The sequence below is a fragment of the Pholcus phalangioides genome, unplaced genomic scaffold (assembly GCF_987345545.1).
Source record: "Pholcus phalangioides strain wild (caught in Gottingen) unplaced genomic scaffold, Ppha-v1.0 ptg000012l_1, whole genome shotgun sequence".
Taxonomy (NCBI): Eukaryota; Metazoa; Arthropoda; class Arachnida; order Araneae; family Pholcidae; genus Pholcus; species Pholcus phalangioides.
The window spans coordinates 17751337-17773897 of record NW_028301605.1 but is presented as its reverse complement, the minus strand read 5'-3'; the positions used below and the strand labels follow the sequence as shown (position 1 = coordinate 17773897).

The window sequence follows — 22561 nt, the reverse complement described above, 5'->3', positions numbered from 1 at the left end:
AACAATCTTATGGGATAATATTAGCTCATTATATCAGGCTACCCATTATAAACAAGGTTTGTCATAACAGAGTCTAACGCTATTATAAATTGATGAATTAATCATAGCAAGTTAATATGACCACACATTTAGCTATGAAAATGCAGCTCCCTTGACCATCAAAATGTTCCTAGTTTGCCCAATTCTATTGCATATAAAGACATTAAATTTAAATTTACATTGACTGGATAAGATTCTCAAATTGGGGGGGGGGGTCAGCTTGCGAGCTAATGTTATTGCATTCATGCTTGTGAGCTTGTGATGTGATTGATACGCTATAGAATACCAAATACCCAAAATTTTAAAACAGGATACATAAAAAATTAATTCCTGAATCCCAGAGAAAATGTTTCTCATAAAGAAATCAGGTATTCTAGGGTTCAAGGGCCCAGGAGAAAGAGAATAGAATGACATCAGGACTTCAGGTATCCATAGAAGAAACTCAAACCAATCAACAGCAGATATGAAAGTCCTAATATGAAAGTTCCTCTATGTCGGGCAAATTTTATGTGTGATATAAATAATTAAGGAAACTTGACAAAAATTAATTTTCGTACCTCTGACGTTATCAAAATGTCAGAGATTCATAACATTTCAAAATCAAATTGGAAAGAAATGAACAAAACTGAAATATTGGAAAATTTTTACCAAGGTTAATTTTCCAATTTCAAGGTACAAAGGTATTGAAGAACGTGAAGTAACATTCACTTTCAGGAGGAATGGCTCCTCTGCTCTGACACTTTGCTGCAGATGATACTAAAGCAGATAAAAGAAACAAGTTGTGAACATTTTGTGGTACTGGATGTACATTTTGAGATATTAGTTATATTTTAATGTAATTACTAGATACTAATAGTATAAAATAAAACTTTTTTAATTTGTTCATTGAATATGAAAATAAGCAAATAGTGATATTATACAAGACTGAAAGTCTGTTTTAGCCATTTGGAATTGAACATAAACTGTGGCTAAAATGAATCCAATTGGCACATCTTAACAGTAACCTAACCCTAACTTGAATATTAATATCATCTCCCTCACGCCAGAAGCATGAATGTGCAATGTCTGTGGGAAATGACGTTTGAATGTTTACTCTCTACCCATTTACCCTGTGAAAATAATTTTCCTAAAATGTTGTGTAAAGTGTTTCAATGGGGATGCACATTCCCATTTCAGGCAAAACTTATGAGTTAATAAGGTATCCAACCAGCTGATTTAAAAAAACAAAGAAAATTTGCACATTTGTGCTGCTGGCATACGGGGATGACGACAACAATATTACGTCATATCATAAATGTTTTTTATGATATACATAATATATTATGATGTACGGCATCTTACAGAAGACTTAAATAAAATGAACCAATGTGCCAAATGGCCCAGTGGCAATTGGTAAAACAAGTTTAGGACTGAAATTAAATCAAAAATTGCTATTGGTCTTGGTGTGACCAAAACACTCAGCCACGGGAAAAAAAAAGTTGGGAAAAACCACAGAAAAATAATTTCAGCCAACTACAGCTGTGCCCCTGCGGAAATCGAACCTGAGTTGCAGTGATGAAGTCCATCATGATGCAACTTTAATACACTGTAATTGCAAATGGCAATCAAACTTTTCTATCACTAAAAAACTGAACCCAAAGAATGCATTGTCTCATTTTATTTTCATATTCCAGTTCTTGAAATGTCGATCAAGATGATATACAGTAAAACCGCTCTTAACAGACACCCTTTATATGTGTGGTCAGCCCTTTTTTACAGCCAAATAATAATTTCTTCCTCCGGAGTAAAATAAAAATATGCTTTTCTAACCCCTGACAGTCACCTTTCTTTTACAGACAATTTTTTTTTGTCCCACCAGTGTCCGCAAAAGAAAGGTTTTACTCAGTGCCCTAGTGTGCCTTCTAGGAGCCTCCATTGAAAAGGTTATTATTATGAAAAACAAGTGTACATTTTTGTGGACCGCCTCTTCATTTGGCTTGAGGCCCTGGGGCAGTGCCCTGGTTGGCTCAACCTAATTATGGGCCTGGTTTTACTGTATATGATTGTAAATTTTGAGGTTCAGGTGGATTACTGTTCAAACCTGCTGAACAGGAGGTAGATGTATCCATAACTTGGATGCAGATAGATCTTGCATAAAATAACAATTGTATCACAAGTATTGAAATTTCTATCAAAGGCTTCCAACACGGCCACAACTAGGAGGGTGGCAGACAGGACTGATGTCCCAGGTGTGGCACAAAATTCACCAATTAAAATGCTTCTTTAATTTAACATCATACAGGGGCACCAAAATGTGTTTCGCTTGGCTGACTAATTATCTAGTCCCAATTCTGGCTTAAGAATAAACAACTTATATAATTAGAAATCACTATAATTGCTTCACCTTCATATTCAAAATATTGAAAGAAAACTCAAACGGCTCTTCAGTTTTAATGTTGATATTAGCCAGTTTTCTGCAAGTGCAAAGAAGCTGCTGCTCATCTACTTCAACTGTTATGTTGTACTTCACCTGGGAATATGACAGGAACAAAGAGGAAATGTATAGTGGTCATAAAATGAGAATAATTCATAAAATGCTATAGAACTTACTGGAGAAAAAATCTTTAATTTTAAAAAGAGTAATTTTAAAAACTCACTTCAAAAATTATTTTTCGATCCCCAACACTGCTTGCTTTCATAAATACTTTCTTTGACACCTGTGAAGTAAAATATACTATTTATATTATTCATCAGAAATGAAGCCTATTTACTCTTAATTTTAAGGATTTGGGAAGCCTAAGAAGTCATGCTATACATTAAATTTGTGGCCTAAAAAATATTTAAAAATACAAAAATAAATCTGAAGATTTGGTTGGAAGCCATAATTACAAGCTTTAATAAAAGATTACTTAAATGAAGGATTTCTGAGAAAAAAATCATAAAACATACTTTTTCACCAGGCAATAAGTTTTTCATTTGAACATTTGATAGAAATGGCCTATTATTTTCTACCGATTGCCAATCATCGGTAATGATAGCTGAAAATATATAAAAAAAAATGAAACTAGAATTTTAATGCTTAAGATAAAATTTTATGCTTTCCTTATATAAAAAATATTTATACGAAACAATACGGTAGTACCTCAAATTTCAAGTGCCTGAACTTGCGAATAATATAAGATATTAAAATACGAAGAGGTGGTAAAAATGCAAGTTTTATGTGAAGTTGGAGCGAAACTGAATTTTGATGCATGAAACACTGGTTGAACCCTATTACAGTGCCCCTCAATGTTGCCCTAGCACCACCATTTCAGTGAATTTGATCTAATCTTTCATACTTAAGAGAGATTACACTGCTTCAACCATAATTCAATGCAACACCAAACTTGTAACAGTATCAGAATTCTGAAAAATTAATGGTGATGTTAAATCAACGTTTGATTGACTCAGGATCTTAGTACGAAAACTTCAGAAAAGAAATTATTTGAATAAGAAAATTATAGCCACAAGAAACTTGGCAATAAGAACTCTCATTTCAAATTACACAATATTTGGACACTGTGGAAGAGTAAAAAGAAAAAAAAACCAAAAGGACGCCGGCTATAAATACACTCACTATTTTCAAGTAAACTCTGAGCTTGTCCTTCTATGAAACCAACTGAAAGGAAAACATCTTCAATCGCACCAGATTCTTCATTAGTGACATCAATTGTGAATGCATAAAACTCATTTATCAGAGCAGGTGGCTCATGATTGACGCTCAGTTGCAACTTTGGATTTCTTGGCAGTATCCTGACAAAGTAATACACGTGTTGTAGGTTAGGATATCACAAACATAAACATGATGTATTTGAAAGCATTATCACTGTGGATAATGCAGAACTGTGTGAATTTTGTTTCTTGACTCAATGATAATGAATGATTAAAATTAAGAGTATTTAATTCTAAGAAAAGTAGTTACAACGATTTTGGTTTCACATTTGTGCATTGAATCAGCGCAATCATATTATTAAATTTTAACTTCACAACCATTGGTCTCACCCATATGCATGCATCTACTTTTATTTATATAAACGAAGACTTGGCAATACAAAGTTAGGAATAATGAAACTGTCTTATGTAATCTAAAGGAGTCATGTCAAATATGCTAATTACCTCATTGAAATATTTCCCACATGACTAAAGAATGTACGTTACACAGTACCTGGTCAAGGGATATAGCATGATCCGATGGAATGTGGGCTCATCACTAAATGATGCTGCTTTTGTTGCATATGGAGACAACAGATTTCGAGATGATAGACTATCAAGTCCTGAGCCAATCCAGTGCAAAACAACACTCAGCCCCTTTTCTGAACCAAGATGCAGAGCTATGGATGTTATCTGGAATATAAAGACAAAATGAAAAATCAATAATACGGATGAACTTATTTGCAAATAAATATGATGCATTGATACCTCTCTCTGGCACGTGAAGCAAGGTGTGTCTGGCCCTATAATGTAATTAAGTATGAATTCTATATAACTAAAACCACGTAATATACTCATCAGAGAAATTTAATAATTTCCAGGCTTGATATATTCTGGGTTTGAGGGTAAAAGAAATTAATGTTTATTTTTATGATCAGAATTTTTTTAAATGTGACAGTTCAATTAAAATGATTGATTAATGTGCAGTACAACTATCTGGACAATTTCTCTATGCCTGAGAATAGGCATAGGCCCTTCCCTATACTAGGGTATCAATGGTACATCCCATGATCCAGGAACCACTTTAAATAACTTTGTCAATAACCATTATTTTGAATCATTATGTATTTTTACTTCTAATGTAACTAATTATCATGCAAACAAGGAATAAATCCAGATCTTATCATCTCACCTGTATCTCTTCCCCAGTATCATCTGGATTGGGAATAAAGTTGAAGCTGTATGTATGAGTGTTTCGAGGAACCAGATTCATTTTGCATGAACCCACATCTTGACCTTTCATCTCCCGATTTGTCATCGGAACTTCACAAAAACCGTTGTAGTACTGAAAAGGAAAGCATACTGTATGGAAAGAGTAAAATAGGAGTAATATGTGCATAAACGAAATTGAAGCCTTAAAAGTTTCAGTTACACATTTAAACCAATTACTGTTGTTCAAAGCTAGCAAATAAGTGAAAAACAATATTCATCTCATTCCATGGACTGAACTATCGTTCTTTTGAACAGTGAAGCCGGCCCTGGTTGTAGCACAACTGGACAGTTGGGTGAGGTTGGTTTTCTATGGTTTTTGGTTTTTCATCTTTCAGGTACAAATGACAGCTAATCTACCCTTGAATTTTTTTTTTTCAAAAGGGAGGTTTGCAGCATTTAGATCACCTCATAAAAATATTTATCCACTGCCGATTTTTCACCATTTTTATTTTAATTAGAAGATAGATGGCAGTGCCAGAACACATAACATGTACAGTTTGGTTCCACAAAAAATAACTGGCTGGTTCTGACACAGCCACGTCTTCAAGGGAAAAATGGTAACAAACCGTCTCATTTGTGATAAACCAGGGTTGTGTATAATCACCAAAGTGTAATCATGCTCAATGATAAATAAACAAAAGCACTCACTGGTTTATTGAAGAGAACTGTCAGTTTTGTGAAGCTCATTGGAAGAGGACAATTCATTCTGTAAAACATGATGAGGAAACAAGATATACCTTTGTTAACTCTTGAATAACAAAAAACAAATACACGTTCAGATTGCAAATAACTTGGGTTAAGAGTATATTGCAAGACAAGCAAAAGTTTTTAAAATTTTTTGACTGATAGATGGGAGACTTCTCACAATACAAGTAATATGCATAGCCAAAGTCTCCTAGATAAAGACTAGTCTGTACGAGGCTTTGCGTATTCGTGTTGTTTGTTGAGCGTTGTGTGATCACAACTAAGCCAACGGTTGTCTTTCTCTCAATTGTGGGCAAGACCATGTTAACAAGTTAGACAAGACCTGAGCATTTTTTGAAGGACTCTTTATTTTATTTTAATGAAAGACACTAAATAAAATATATATACAGTTGACTCATCGTTATAATGACCATTCCATTACAATGACTGGTAAGATAAGTCCCAAATGTTTTCATAGAACGACTATCATATAAGTTTTAATTTCAATGTAATGACTCTTCCAATATAACGTCTGTTTTTGATGGGATGAAGGGAGGGTCGTTACATCAAGCATTGACAGTGTATTCCATTCATTCATAATATGTACATAAATGAAAGCCTTCAATAGTTTAGGGGCCCTTGTTTGATTTGAAATTATTTTTCTGAAACATTTATTTTTATTCCAACCTCTCAGAAAGAAAAAGTTACAAATGTACTGCAGATGTCTATAATCTGCATGATTTTTAACATATAATCTATGGATTATATGCAAGAAATTATCACAGTAATATTTGTTACTTTATTGCACTGAATGATGTTAACACAAAGGCTGAACGGATCTATTGCCCGACATGCCTGGGATTGTGAAAATCTTGACTGGAAGTAAAGTTTTTTTCATCTATGCACATATAAAATATTGTTGTGAGCATGTATTATTTCAAGTCTGCATTTAAACTCTCTGAGATTTGTCGAGCCTTGATTTACACCATAACATGAATTTGATGCAAATACAACAATATATCAGTGATTGAAACTCTTGATTTTTTCTACTTTCCACACCTTTTCAAAGTATTGAGAAATAAATATTTAAGTGTGTAAAAAAATAATAAAAATCCAGAAGTTTAACTAAATTGATATTTCATCTAATTTTAATTGACATGTTACTGAGTAAATTTATTGCAGTGCAATAAACAGGTGCAAATTTTTCTGTCTTTCTGATGGGGGCTGTATAAAAATCTTATTTTTCACATTCACCCAGAATATAACTGGAGAAACCGCGAGATACCCAGGCTCTGTCGCAAGACCCAGAATATAACTGAAAACAGAAATACCATTTCCTGTAGCTGAATTTCTTTTTTATTTGCTGATAATTCTTCATTTTTTACTTTAATTTCAGAAACAACCATAGAATTTTCATTTATTTTTTTATTTTTTTTTGACACTTTTCGTGAAACACTCTATATAGTATAATGCTGTTCATCACTAACTGTGCATGGAAGTAAAAAATAGTTTTTAATTCCCAGTACAAAACAAAAACTTTTCTTTAATTTGCCTTTTACCGGTGAAACTCAAAGCATTGCAATTACTGACAAAAGTTTCAATCTAAGGAATGCATTATATTTTTCAATGTACCTGATATAAGTGGTAACTGTTATTCTTTGATCCAGCATATAATCTTGACAAGCGAAGCCAGCTCTACATTCAACTGGTGAATAAATGAGAGGAATAAAACATCTCATCATACATGAAGAGAAAAAAAAACTTGTGAACTAACAAAATGAATACAAAATTGCCTTGAACCAAATAAAAAACATACTGAATGGAACAGTCGATGCCATCTGCACAGTGATGATAGCGGGTAATGCTAGTGAAGCAAGGCTTTCTGCCCAAAGCTGCTCAGATTCTTTAATTTCAAATTCTGTCAACCCTGGTATAATACCTGGCGAGCTTCCCTAGAAGAACGAGATTGAATATCAAACCATTTACTATATTACTGTATTTCAAAGAAAAAAGGCTCCCTTGTGTATAAGGATCCCCCTCCCAGAATTTTTTAGGCTTAAAACTTAAAATTTGGAAAAGAAAATTCACAAAACTTTTTTGTAACACTGTAATTAAAAACAAATCACTGTCATAAAATTTTCAGAATATAGTGTTTTCTAAATTTATTTTTTATTCATCTTACTGGAATGACCAATTGAAACATTACAACATATTGTTGTATTTATGACTCCGGTGTAAACAGATTTTTTTTAAACTACTTGGAAAAAAAATTACTTGACGGGTAAATTGCTCTTGTTCAAAATATTTTTCTTTTGTGTTTCCTCATAATAATTTTAGAAAATTAACTAAATTAATTTCAAAATAATAAAGAAGAAGTCTTCTAACACTTTGAAAAAATTTTTGAGCTTGCAACAGCAATTTGTAAAAAAGTGATTGAAGAAGAATTTACCATATTTCCTTGGTAGTATTGAAGCAGATGTAGAGCAATCTGATTACTTTTTGTTGGTTATTTTCTTTTTTCTCATTTGCGACTAAATAGAGATTTATACTAAAGAACTATAATAAGAAGGTTTATGCCTAATTTTGATTCATGTTTTTTATCCCAATCGAAAGTTTCCATAGATACAAATGGTAGGTGCATTGTGTCTGACAAAGGGTTAAAAAAGTTATATTTGGCATCTCTATGATGCCCATTTATAAAAAAAATTGGTATCTATGCATATTATTATAAAAATTTGTCATGGATCTTCTTCCAATAATAAAACTTGAATCTGAGATTTTGTTTAGTAATCAAACTCCAAAAAAGAATCAAATCAGCCATGCACCTTTTTTTTTTTACCTCACACAAACCTTTTCACAGTTAATGTTCAAAAATTATCTATCATACAGAAAACACTTGAATGGCTGCTACTTGCCAAAGTTTTTAAACATACATAATGTGCTGTATTTATCTGAATCTGAAATGTGCCTTATTCTTACAGTCAAGAAATCTGGGTGCAGGTTAAATTTGAATTTTTTTTTTCCGATTCACTCCAAAAATACATATTTTTTTCTTAATATTGACAAACTATTCTAGCATGCATACAGATGAAAAAGTTCAAATTAAGAGGGAAACAAAGTGTGAACAAATATATATTATATTGAAAGAGACAATGAAATCAAAATACCAGAATCAAATTGTTGAGACTACTTTGAATCACTGACTTTTCTTCCGAGCTATGCAAAATCCCTAGTATCTCAATCAAGAAAAATAAATAAAAAATTTCATTCATGTGAGGCAATGGATGATAAGATATGGTATAATCTCCATCAGCCTTACAAAATATCAAAACTAAACATACAGTGGTTGCACTTCTATTAGTAATTGGTTAAAATTCATGCACGCAAAGAAAGGATACAGTAGCTGATAGCTTCTAAGCCGCAAAATATATATTCCTGCACATTTGCAGACAAATATGCACATTTCAGGGCAAGCCACAGTATGCTAGAAACAATCGGTCTCCATTTTTCAATCCGATAGTCCCAAAGAACATGCCTAAGCAATCTAACAAATATAAGTAAAAAAGAATCAATGATAAATTTAAAATCAAGAAAGAAGAGATTCATGCCATAAATAAAGCATGGGAAGCGATGGAACTAATTTTCAGTGATATTGAAATTTTTATAGAATCAAGAAAATAAATAATATAAATGATTTATTTTTTCAGAAAAGAGCTACATTAGATACTTGAAGACATTTAAAACATATCAGTTGAGTAGATTTGATTATCAATTTTAGTTTTGACAAATGAAATCTCTTCGCTTGGGATAAATCATGATGCATAATTGCGGATTGAAATCCTATTCAAACTAAAATTAATGCACATGAAAAGAACTAAGCTCTGTATGAAATGACAGGGATTTTAGGATTGGGCAGGGAGTGATTTTGTTGGAAAACGGGTTGAACAATGACTATGTACCAGTGAAGCCCAAATAATGAATTGCAGCATTATTCTATGCCATGAGATATTTTACAAGGGGGTTAACTGGACATAGTAATAAGGTTATAGCCACACCCCCTTCTTAAAAATATGTTATGGCACTTTTGAGTGTCATAGATGAGTATCAAAATTGAAGCCCCCAAAGCAGAGTATGCTGAAAAATCTGCAATAAACGTAGCAGAATAATCAGTGCTGCTGCAGAATAATCTAGAAGAATTTCAAGAAAAGTGCAAAAACACTATATTATGGAAATTTTTACCACAGAACATTTCCAGCCAGCTGAGGGCTCATTGCAGAATAATGTAAAACGTTCTGCTTTGGGGGATTAAGGAGAGCTGTGACAAGATATGTATTAAAAATTATCATCATTTGTGTACATTAAAATTTTGGGAATTCCTCATTATTCAACTTGGGTAATTGTGATGTTATTATTGTAACACTATTTTTTATCTGGATAGTGCAAAATAAATACACTTTTCTATTTTCCCCAACTGTCTTATCATAATATGTGCAGCAATATAATTAACAAGAATTTATAAGTAATTTAAAAAAATGGCAATATCAAGGAAAATATTTCACTTTGTTATCATTATTGATATTGATAAAAATACAGTAAAATGTTTCTGATATTTAGTTTTAAATTTATTTATTTATTTTCTTTTATATATAATCTGGCTGTCCAGTAATCCAGCGTTTTCAGGCAGGTCTCTTGTGAGTGTAGAATGGAAAAACACGTCACTGCATGTCTGCATATTTATGCCATTTAGATGGGCATTTTTCCACTACCTTCCAGTGATCCATCTCGCCCTGATATATGCCAGATTAGTGAGAGCCTATAATTTTTTCCCTGATTTTAACAAACACTCTTTATGGATTTGTCTCTACATAGAAACGTGGTCCCAGAAGAAATCTTATTTTTAAAAGATTTAAGCACATATCTTACGTTAATGCTTTGGTGTAATCCTTACAGCAATAGTATTCCTTTCCCATTTCTACAGCTGAAAATAAAGGGAGGGAAGACACAAACAATAATAAATAAAGATGTAGAATTTAATGGAAAAATCATAAAAAATCTAGAGAAATTCAATATAAATATGAGTTGAACATCCAAATTCATAACTTGAAATTTGTAAAAAAATGACTATGGAAAGGTTAAACCACTTCCCAATTATCGAGTTATATGACAATTCCAGATCCGATGTCTTTACATAACAAAATAAACCATTAATAGTTAAACAGTTATAGTGGAAAGTTTCACTACACTTATTTCAATCCACTGATATTTCAACCTGACTTTTACACAAGTTTATAGCTACATTAAACATTCCATGCCAAAGCATCAATTCACCACAGAGTTGCATATCTATTAAATTTTCTTGGTGCATCCTTAAGCTCAAAACCTAAATGCAGTAGGATCCTGATTGTCCAAGCTAATGTGGACCAGAATTAAGTTGAATAATCCAGATGTTACATAATTTTGGCGTTAAATGAAATAAAGTCATTAAATAGTGTAAATTGTGTTTACGCAAAAGTTATTTTAAATCGTTATATAGTGCAATAAAATGATCAAATGAAAAAAAGTACAGTTAAATTAAATACTGCAACGTATTTACAGTTTATAACTTTTTGAGGGTAGAGATAGTTAGTAGATAGGTACACATAGAGCTCTAATTCTTTATGGTTTACCCTCCCCAATAAAAATTTATTTTTTAAAAAAATTGCAAAAACGGATGTGAATTGGTACTGTGTTAGCATATTTTAAATTGAAACAATACATCAACACAGCAATTAATTAGAGTGGACTTTTTAATTAACTAAAATGGTTAATTAAAGGTGAAATATAGTGTTTGCCTTTATTCTACTGTTATCTATAAACAGATAGAATTTCACTCAGCAAAGGAATAGTTGTTTCCTTGAATTTTATTTCCAATTCCCTCAATTTGGTGCAATTTCAAAAATTGCTGAACATGTAAAATTTCAGCAGCTTTATTATATAAATAACACCCACAGGGAATCAACTTTTTCTCATAAAAAAACATTTTATAGTCATATAGCCTTATTTTGTACTGAAATGACAGTAAAAGATGTACTTTCTGAAATACCAGAAAAATTGTGAAAAAGAACTGGTGTAATTGGTTTTTTTGGCCATGTATTCACCATGTATATTCAAATATACACAAGACCATAGAAGGTTAAAGCATAGTCTTCTGTCATCAAGCACTCTCAAATGTTTCAGAGAGCACCATGATGATCGTAAACATGATTTAAAATGTTTGTCTAGTCAAGAGTATTTTAAATTAATTTTTTTAATCAACCTCCTTGGAAAAACTAAATTATCAACCCCTGGGAAAGCCAACCCATAAGATCTCATCTTTTATTTGTAACTCCCATCACTCCAGAGAATTTCCTAAGGGCAATATCGTCTTTCTTAAGAGCGAAAAACTCCACAACCCATATGGAGCTCTTTTACACCCTGCAGCATTCTCTGAACGAGTTTTTCTCAACACTAGGTGTTTTCCACATTATTTTACTGCATCTAATTTTTAAAATGAATTCATGAAAAGTACCTCAGATAACCTAAAACTTGGTTAATTGAGATGCAGATATTTGGGATCCTCCTGCATTTCTATTACAAGAACGTTCACTTCTTGCTTAGAGGATGTAAAGGCCATTGATGATAATAGCATGTTGTGATGAATGAATATGATGTGATTTCTCCATAGTTCATGTTTTTTATCCTTTGAAAAATGATCATTTCTCAATGTTCTCGGTACATATTCATGCCTAAAAAATATTTTTCTCATGTTTTTTTAAAATTTGTTGAATTTCTAATTATGTTCTGTTTTTACAATATAATTTAAGTGCATCAGATACTGAGGGAAATATATATGGATATGATTCTAATCAAGACATTATTGTTTCCAAATATAATTTGAAGAACCATACTTAGCTGTCTCTTCATTCGTGGACATTTATATTTCTTGAACTGAGCTACAGCACTACTCAGCAATGGTATGATCGTCATCTATAATAAAAATAAGGGAGAAGAGGACATAAATTATAAACATGGTAATCATTCAAGTTGGCATCTCTAATATCCACTGAAAAAGATTTTAAAAAATATTCTACATACATATTTATTTCTATCTAAATTAGTAGAAATTACGGTTCCACATTACCGAATGATTAGTTTCTTGCAGTTCCTTATACTGCAAAGCCAATGTGCCTTCATGCTCTAGCTGAGGATCTGGAGGCTCTAAACCTTTGAGGAGGGAGAAAGTTTTATTGACAGCTTAGTAATTAATAAGCCTACTAAGTATAAAACATACACATTCAAATCCCATTTATAATGTTTTTCCGCTTTGCCCAAAAGCAGAATGTGCCGATATCTGCGACATACGTCGCAGAACAATTATCGCTATTGTAAAACAATTTGAAAAAAATTTAAGAAAAAGTTCAAAAAACACTATTATATGTATGGGGATTTTTACTGCAAAACATTTCCAGTCAGCTGAGGGCTCGTCGCAGAACAGAGCTAAACATTCTGCTTTGGAGCTGCTTCGTATGACTTATTCCAACTTATCTGAAAAGTCTAGACAAGAAAGAAATGTACAGGATGTTTGTAATTAAAGTTGGCACGTTGTCTACAGCTTTAACTACCCATAAAAAAAAATGAAACTTTTAGACTGTCATACTGAAAGTACAGGAGAGAATTTTGGAAACCCAGTAAAAAACAAAACTTCTGCATGATTTTCATAGTGTTCTTGAAAGAGTTTCAGCAGTAAAGTAAGTTCCTGTAAACTCAACATCAAATTTTTCAGTGAATATACAAGAATGGAAATGGTTCTGGAAATGTTTAGACGCCCACTCATGAAGCTTGAGCAGTTTGGTTACATGCCTGCAAGAAATTAGATATACATTATAATTTGTGTGGGGAAAATACCCTCTAGTGGTGATGAATGTTGGAAATATTTGGGGTTTTTTTCTATTTACTCTTAATTTTTTTCCCATCTGGTAGATAATTACAGGTAAAGACAGCTCTGAACAGATGAACTTAAGTTATATTCATTCTATACATCCCATTACGCAACTTATTTGTGATGAATGAATTATATATTAATGATAATCAGAAAATAGAATACTTTATTCATGGGAAGAAGGAATATTTTGATAAATTCAAACAGCAGGAAAGAGAAATATTGCCTAATGAAAACAGCATTCAAAAACATCATATTAGTGTTTCCAGTTTGATATATATACAAAGCACCTTTTTTTATAGCGATAGAAACATATGTATTTTTTTTTATCAGCAAGACTATGCCTTAAAACAAATACCTGATCATTGCAATTTGTTTACTTTGTATAAGATATAAGATGAACTATGAATTCATTTACTTTGAGAGCATGGCCTCCAAGGGCGTTGCCCATAGAATTCAAGACTATCAACTCCAGCCAAAATTTCAAGATTAGGGGTTTCAGCTGACGGCTAGGAAAAAAAAACGAGATATGATACAACAAAAAATTGAATGAAGGAGTTGAAAAACAGAAACATTAATCTAGCTGCATGATATTTTGTGCTAATCTTTTTTTAAATAATTTTTTAAAGAAAATACCCTTTTATATCACAGAAGAAAATGAAATAAAGACAAAGCAAAACAACGAAATGTATGTGTTAAAGAAACTAAATGAAAGAAATTAAAACTTAGGGTTGGAAAATTCTGAACTAGAGAACCATGCTTCAGAGAAATTATCATTTCCAAACCTTTCATCTATATTTCAGCCAAGCTTAGCACCGAGCTGTACTCTATAAAACTTGACTGAAAGTAAAGCCACACTATCACTGGTGATTGGTCCCCAGCCCAACTGCAGCCTAAATGCAGCTCTAATGTGGCAACTCTAGACAGTCAAGAAGAAGCCTGCTCTTTTCCCTACCGAAGATATTCCCTGCATATTTTTTCAAATATTTAGAAATAATAATTCCTCTGGACCACAGCTCTAACCCTACAACCTTTTGATTTTGATGACAGCTATATTCGGCTTATTTTTTTTTTAGACATACTTTGCATAACTTATGACACAAAGTCTTTCTGGTAACAGCATGATTTGCAGCTTGTTGATAGTAAAATCCAGGGTGCTGAGTCTGTATTGCATTCAAGCCTTGCTGTACAGCTTCCTCGAAGAGATCACCAAAATGACTAAACCTATAAATTACATTAACTTTTTTAAGATCCCTTGCAGATGTAATTTAAAAAAATAACAACAGCATGTACTTGGTACAGAATCACTTTTATTATGATTTGTGATTTCACTGAGAGTAAATGCTATAGCCACACCCATTAACATGAGAAAAAAAAAGGGCAGCATTTTACCAGTGTTTGGAATTTTTACTAAAAAACCTGTTTACACTGCACCAAAATGTCTGACATTTTTTAACAGTTCTGTTCTATTCACCATGAAAAGTATAATTTAGCAAAAAAAAACAGAACGCAATTATTTTTCCCTCTTTTCCCCCAATGAGCGGGGAAAAAAGTTATCAAGCACATCCCATTTCAAGAAACGAACAAGCTTTGTTCCCATGATCTTGTCCATGCAAACAGGGTTCATAATGGTAAATTGTTTATAATGACTCAAAGTGAATGAAAATAAACACAATAAAAAAGCCAATAATACTTCAATAACATTTTCAGTTTTCATGAGAATATCTCCAAAATTTACGAATAATCTGTAAATATCTGATACAGAAATGCAGAAGCTGATTCCATATAAAAATTACCACTTTCCTCATCATATACAGTGGAACTTCGGTTATATATAACAAGCTTAATTCGTTCCACCAATGTGCTCATTACACGAGTTGCTCATTATTTGAATCAAACTTCCCCGTAGGAAATACTAGAAGTTCGCATAAATTTGTTCCACGATTACTCATTCTCAAAAATGCAAATTCATTCACAAATAATACAGTGACTAATAAAAATGGCTTCATTGAATAATACAACACAATAATAATATAATAAATAATACAATAAAATATATATGATATAATAACGCTATAAATAAACATGCAATACAATAAGGTTTACAAAGTAACTTACTCTAAACGACGAGAGAGAGGAGGAATAGTGTTTTGGACGACTTAGGGACCCACTTTTTTTTCTGAAAACTTATTCTCTTTGTCCAACTTTGAAAAATAGCGTATCTAATGACACTTGCTTTAGCCTCCTGTTTAGGATTTCTCAAGTATGGGGGAATTTGCATTTTTCTTGGACAGATTCATTTCTTGTACACTGCTACAGCTTTAGTTGATTGGTTCTGTTCTACAGAATTCCCACATTTTACACATTTCTCTCATCTTATTTGAAGTGAGGCACTTTTCTCTTCCTCAGAAAAGGTACCCCCCCCCCCTCCATAATATCTTGCTGTTGAAGGCAATGGAGGTCCATCAGTTTGTCTACAATCACCTCCTGGCCAATCAGAATTCATATTAAAAAAAATAATAACAAAAAGCTCCAAGCGCTCATACGCATGGTTACAATCTGACATCTAGTTTCGTATTGTAACTAGTCAAGCATATATACATGGGTTTTTTCTTTTTTCGAGTAAGGCATGCTGACTGGAGAAGACTGTATAGGAGAGAATATTACCTACAATTCCACAGTACGTGTGTGGACAAAAGTGAAAAACCATCAGCTCAGTTGTGATAACTCGACAATAAGTAAACAAAGTGCAAAATTTTTTCTCATAATGCAAATCATCGCTCATTAATTGAATCAAAATTGTTCCAATGAGTTTTTTCCAAAAAGTTCCAATGTATATAGAAACTCTCACTATGTTTAAAGATAACAGTTATGTAATAATGATATGCCAAATGATTAAATGCATTTTAAAAAAATCACTAACTGCTTTGACATCCAAGTGCTGTGCTCAAACGCAAGATTCTGAGGTCCAATTTTGCTCTTGAATATATCTATGTGCTTGCGGAACTGAGCAATGGCATCTAAAGGAGCTCCACTAAAGAATGAAAGACGGCACATCTATAAATAAAAAACAAAGAAATATTAAAACACACACATATATATATCAAGCTAAAAGCAAAGTTTTTCCTCTCCTCTTAGGAGAGGAACAAAAATGATATATTATCAATACTAAATGATATTTGGGACATTGAATCTATGGCTGAGGAGATTTATGATGGAAACTCTGACAATGCAGATCATGACTTTTTGCTATATCCCTCCGAAGGAGAAAATGGTGATTCCAGAAGTGACTGTAGTGCCGGACATGACCCAGGCTCTGTCCCATGAGAGATATAAGCACATTACCTCCCAAGGGATTGGCCTACACTGAAGAGAACCAGAAGTGACTGGTCTGAATCAGATAACACTGATGAAAAAGACGAAAATGTATTTTTTATATACAATACAATACAATTTATAAAGAGAAAGTGTATTCTCTTTATAAATTGTAGAAAAGAATTATAATAAGCGCTCTAGTATTTTTCCCCAATAATGTAAATTCATATTGACATGAGATTATATGTTATCCACAGTGTGCATGGAAACAACTAAATAGTCTGAATATAAAAGACTTTGATACGCATACAAAAAGACACATGTCATGAAAATGAAGCAATGTACGTTGGGATGTGGGTGTAATGTTTATCTATATTTTTTTCATGGAAAATCTTGTCAACAGTTGTCCTCTAGATTTTCATATTTAAAGTTGGAAAGAAATTTTATAGACACCCTGTATGCTTAAGAAAAAGTAAATTTCTTTGAAATTAATTGACCACATAGGTTAATGCTTGCTTTTTATTTTAAAAATTTAGTGTGATTAAATATATTGTGTTGAAAAGAAACAGCAGTTAAAATATGACTGCCGGGAGCCCTTATAGGAATAACGTAGTCTGGCCTTTCTAGTGTTAACAGTGCATGAAACAAAAATTCATTAATTTTTCTAGTTTGTTCCTAATAACGCAAAATGTATTTCATATATGAGAGAGCTGATAAGATGAAAATGTGCTTCAAACCAGATTTTGAAGCATTTTTACGAATAAATGCTAAAATGCTGTGAAATGACCCTATTATACTGTGGATGTTGTTATAAAGTAATTCCAGGTTTTTTGCATTGTTTTTATGTAAACTTATATGGGGGATTAGAAAAGTGTTTGTTAAAATGAGATTTTCGCTACGACAGCATTCGTTAAAACAGGATTCGACTGTAGTAGTATTGGATAGTCAGATACCCTCCTCAGATCTTTATTTTATATGTATGCATAACAAAGAGATGCAAGTTTTTTATTAAGTAGACTATTCAGCCATCAAATAAAGATTTTTGAGCTATTTCATGTTTAAAGAAAAAGTATAATTGAAATTTCTCAACACTCACTTTATAATTGATGAAACCAGCAATGGTCTTTATTTCAAGCATATTAGCATCAGCTGCTCTAACTTCCATCAAATTAGCATAGGCTTGTTTATAATTTCTGAGAAGAAAAAATTATCTTTTGGCAAGCATGTACACAAACATATCCAACAAAAACACTGAAAAATGATTTTTTTTTCCTATATGTATGAAGCAATTACACCAAAAAATTCTCCCACATTCTTTAACATGAATTATACAAAATAACCAACCAGTTTGTTGTCTTCACTTCACTTTATGCGAGTCTAGTCAACAGTGATTTATTTTAAAGCTAAATGAAATAGACAAAAATTTGTTTTCATGTTCTGGATACTACATTTCCAATACAAGTGGTGTGCATGAACATAAGCCTACGCCTTCACGTATTAGTTGTTGTTGTCAGTGCACAACTTTCAAAACTAGATATTAACCATTCAGCTATTATCTTTGCATATTATAAAAGTTCATAAGAAAGACATTTTTTAGAAAAATCCGAACTGGAAGAGCATAATACACGTACAAATCCTGGTTGATGATAGAAATGACAGTAAAATATTTTTAAATAATTCAAGATTTGTCTTGAATTATTTTAGTACGGTTTTGGAGACCATACCTACAAAGAGATATGGAATTGGTCAAAGGGGTGCAGAGAAGAGCTACGTGCATTCTTGTTGATACACAAGGCTTGAGCAATAAAAAAAGATCTGATTTTTGAATATGTTTACACTCGAAGAGTGCAAGGGGATATGCTTGATGTGTTTAAATTTTTCAACTGGTATGGATAGGATGGAACATGTTATTTATACCCTGTCAATCTACTGCTCTAAGGTAAGGGACAATTCCAGGTTAAAGTGCTGCAGGGAATTTTTCTCTAATAGAGGTGTGAATAAATGGAATAGCTTACTCTATGGGGTCATGAATTTTTAACACGATTGACACGTTCAAAAAAAGAAATACGATAAACATACTGGGGTAAATCGAGAAGCAATCCATACTTAGATAAGACAACCATAAGTTTCTATGGCAGTGTATTTTTTATCATTATCATTTTTTTGCATTAGTTTTCTTTTAGTGTGTATTTGTTGGGGTTTTTTTTTTTGTTTTGTGTGATAATTTCTTTTATTTTAGGTTGCTGTATTTAAGTTATATTCGACATGCATGTTTTTTATGGGCACCTCTTTTCAGCCCCCTAGTGTGGATTTTTCCCTGTTGTGGCCTTTGTATTTGCTTTAGAATAAAAATACGATGGTTTCCAGCTTTCAGAGTTGTTCGAAATCTAGGGGCGGCTCGTGAAGAAGATATGTAGGAGTGCACCTGCAATTATAAGTCATTAATTTAATTCTTCAAATGGATTTGATACCAACATAATAACATTGAATTTCTTTCTTTTTTTTTTCTTTTTTTTTTAATGAATTTGATAAATTAGAAAATAAATATTTTTGGAAGCATTGATAAAAAAAAAATCCCATAAAATATGGGTCATATGGTCAAGGTTCAGCAGCGCTTTCCATGTAGAGAGCTCTGTTTTCTTCTTTCCTCTTTAGGCGCTTTCCGTCGTGTGCCATATGAGTAGAAATATGAGAGAAGGGAGATAGTTAGCACAGGTTATAATGCTTGTTTTGGCCGTACTGAAAACACACCACAGATACTGATTCTGCCATTTACTTTCTATATTTTAAATTTGTTGTATCTTTTAAATGAGAATATACAGTATTTGAATAAAAAATATAAATATTTTATAACTTTATCATAAAAATTTATACACCTTTTAAATTAAGAGTATAATATACAGGAGTCTGTCCAGACTTTTTTTTGTAGGGTCCTGTTTTTGCAAAAAATTTTCTTATTTTTGTAAGAAGGATCATCAATTTTGGGAGAAGTGAAGCTAATCTATCACAAAAGAAATGAAACTCCAAATTCATGGTTTCACTAATTTTTATTTTGTGAAAGGATCATTTTTCAGGTCCAGAATTTTGTAAAGGGTCAGTTTTTTAGATCCGGAATTTTGTGAACGGTCTGGAAAATGGGCCCAAATTTTGGCTGGGTGCAGACCCCTGATATTGGAAGAAAAGTATGAATTTTCACAATGCGCGAAAATCACTAGGCGATGTCAACTGCTAAACATAAATGATGATTTACAGCATTGTTAAGATATCGATTAGGCTCACTGCACAAACTATTTATGGACATGTTGCATTGATAGAGCATTATTAGTTTTGCATAGATATACAGATAATGTGAAAAATAATTTGAAAACAAAAATAAAAGTTTTCAATGCAGTGCAATACTTTACTAATTGTAAATAGTATATGTATTTGACTGCATATCATCACCGATAGATGGCAGTATACTTTTGGAAATCTGTGCCCCCACCCCCAAAAATATCCTACCACGACCCGCCACTGTTGAAATCACAAAAAAAGTTAAGACATAATATGGTAAGTTATATACACACAGCAGTAATAAAATTCTTTATTAAGATTCTTACTTCAGAGCAGTTCCTGCCTCCTGCTTTAACTCAGAGAGGAATGCGATTTTGAATTGATGACGGACAAATAAAAGCTAAAATGAAAAAAACTAAAATTAAAATTTTAAATTTTATTATAGAAAGCATCAAAAATTAAAGTATTCCCCCCCCCCCATCATGGCATAAATTTAAGTGTTTGGAATAATGCATAAAATTATCAATGGAATTGCTACACAAAATCGAGATTTATATGAATTTTTAAAGATGTACATACATACCTGATGGGTAGTCTTATTCAAATGCTCCCGATGATTTTTTATGCGACGACTTTCATGATGATAATAAGTCTGAGAAAGCTCCCAGAATGCATTTTGAAGCCTAATAAGAAAAAAAGAAAACTTTAAAAATTTATAAAATTTTAAAGAGCATGAAAATTTGACTGGTTTTCTAAAATCTTCGAAAAATAATTACTCTTCATACAGCAAAGCCCCTTTGACCTATCAAAAACTTCATTACAGAGAAATAATTTCCAATGTACAGTAAATGAAAATGTGAACCAAGTGACAAACTTTTTTCTATATTTATATAGAAACAATTGTATTGTATTTTTTTTAATACAGTAAAACTCTGTTTTGCGGACACTGGCTGAACAAAAAAATTCATTCATAAAAAAGGGGGAAGCCTCTTAATGAAGGGGTTGTTAATGAAGAAATTTAAAAAACGGTAATTATTATGTGGCCGTAAAACAGGGGTTTTACTGTATATGACAATGATTATTGTCAAAATTTCAACAAAATATACAGTCGAATCCTGTTTTAACAAACACTTTTCTAATCTCCCAGATAAGTTCGCATAGGAACAATGCAAAAACCTGGAATTCCTTTGTAACGGAATTTAATTACAACCAAGTGATTTCTCCGGTCTTGTGAAGTTCTTTATAACAGGATTTGACTGTACATGATAGATAACTATCCCGAATGAAATGTTTTTAAGTGACTTTACCTCAAGGTATATTCAAACAGGTGGTCTGAATGAGGTAAGACAAATAGTGTTTTAGCCGAAAGATCACATGAACTACATAAAAATGCAGCTCTTTCTGAGGCAATCTGATCATCTGCTGCAAAGTAAAAAAAGTTATAAAAGAATATTAATTTTTAAAAAATGGGGTGACAACAAAAACAAATTTATAAATTACATATTTATACAGAGTGTTCAAAAAAGTCTTAGTCAAACTTTCGAGAGTTAATCAGGCATACAAAAACCAGTTGGTTTTTATAAAGAATTTGTGTCTGCAGGCAGCATCAAGGGTGTTACACATACAGGAAAGGACAAAAAGAAAAAAATTTGACTACCCAATTATATCTAATTGTTTAATACATGTGGATTTGATTTAAAAAAAAATTTGCAGAAATACATACATACAGGGTGCATAGGCAATTGGGCATATGCCATTTTACTGGCAAACCATTGATTCTAGAGGCATACTTCCAATTAGAATTTCTGAAAGGTTTATGGAATCCAAATGGAAAACCGTTTTACCCACTTTTAAAGCTGTATTTCCCCAACTTTCTTCCCTTATTTTCAAAATCTCTCTGCAAACATCACACTTTAGAAATGTGGAATTTTTGAAGTTAGCATCAGGAGAGACAGGGCAACAACTTTTTGGGCACACTGGGACAGTATAAAAAGTAATTTTTCTTTATTTTAATAACTATACAACCCTTTGCAACATGAATGCCATATCTGAGTATTACACATTATTTGGATATTTTTTTAATTGGAAGTATGTCTCTAGGATCAACGGTTTGACAGTAAATGTCATATGCCCTGCTACATATGTACCCTGTATAAAGGCTTGCAACTTTAATGCATGGATGGCAAAAATGCTCAAAAAAGGAGACCTCACATGCAGATACATACCACAACTGCTTTAGTGACTCTTGCAACATGTTAAGGGTATCTCATGAATAATAATTTTCCAGTTTGAAGAAAACTTGAAACAATTTCTAAAAAAATCTGTACCTCATAACATGATTCCCTGTACATT

At 32.3% G+C, this 22561-nt stretch overlaps 1 protein-coding gene across 1 annotated transcript in view; it reads right to left on the bottom strand.

Moving 5' to 3' along the window:
* The window catches only part of gry (trafficking protein particle complex subunit 11 gry), a 35061-nt gene that overhangs the window by 5639 nt on the left and 6861 nt on the right, over nt 1–22561 (bottom strand). Inside the window, exons 5-26 of the mRNA XM_089240306.1 lie at nt 21517–21631; nt 20793–20892; nt 20536–20609; nt 18033–18129; nt 16545–16678; nt 14704–14845; nt 14040–14130; nt 12824–12906; nt 12591–12669; nt 10588–10642; nt 9063–9208; nt 8832–8893; nt 7481–7616; nt 7297–7369; nt 5629–5686; nt 4901–5053; nt 4223–4401; nt 3635–3810; nt 2968–3056; nt 2676–2735; nt 2423–2548; nt 688–795 (exon numbers count right to left, since the gene is read on the bottom strand). Coding sequence (XP_089096432.1) covers nt 688–795; nt 2423–2548; nt 2676–2735; nt 2968–3056; nt 3635–3810; nt 4223–4401; nt 4901–5053; nt 5629–5686; nt 7297–7369; nt 7481–7616; nt 8832–8893; nt 9063–9208; nt 10588–10642; nt 12591–12669; nt 12824–12906; nt 14040–14130; nt 14704–14845; nt 16545–16678; nt 18033–18129; nt 20536–20609; nt 20793–20892; nt 21517–21631 — 2336 coding nt within the window. The remainder of the gene's footprint in view (nt 1–687; nt 796–2422; nt 2549–2675; nt 2736–2967; nt 3057–3634; nt 3811–4222; nt 4402–4900; nt 5054–5628; nt 5687–7296; nt 7370–7480; nt 7617–8831; nt 8894–9062; nt 9209–10587; nt 10643–12590; nt 12670–12823; nt 12907–14039; nt 14131–14703; nt 14846–16544; nt 16679–18032; nt 18130–20535; nt 20610–20792; nt 20893–21516; nt 21632–22561) is intronic.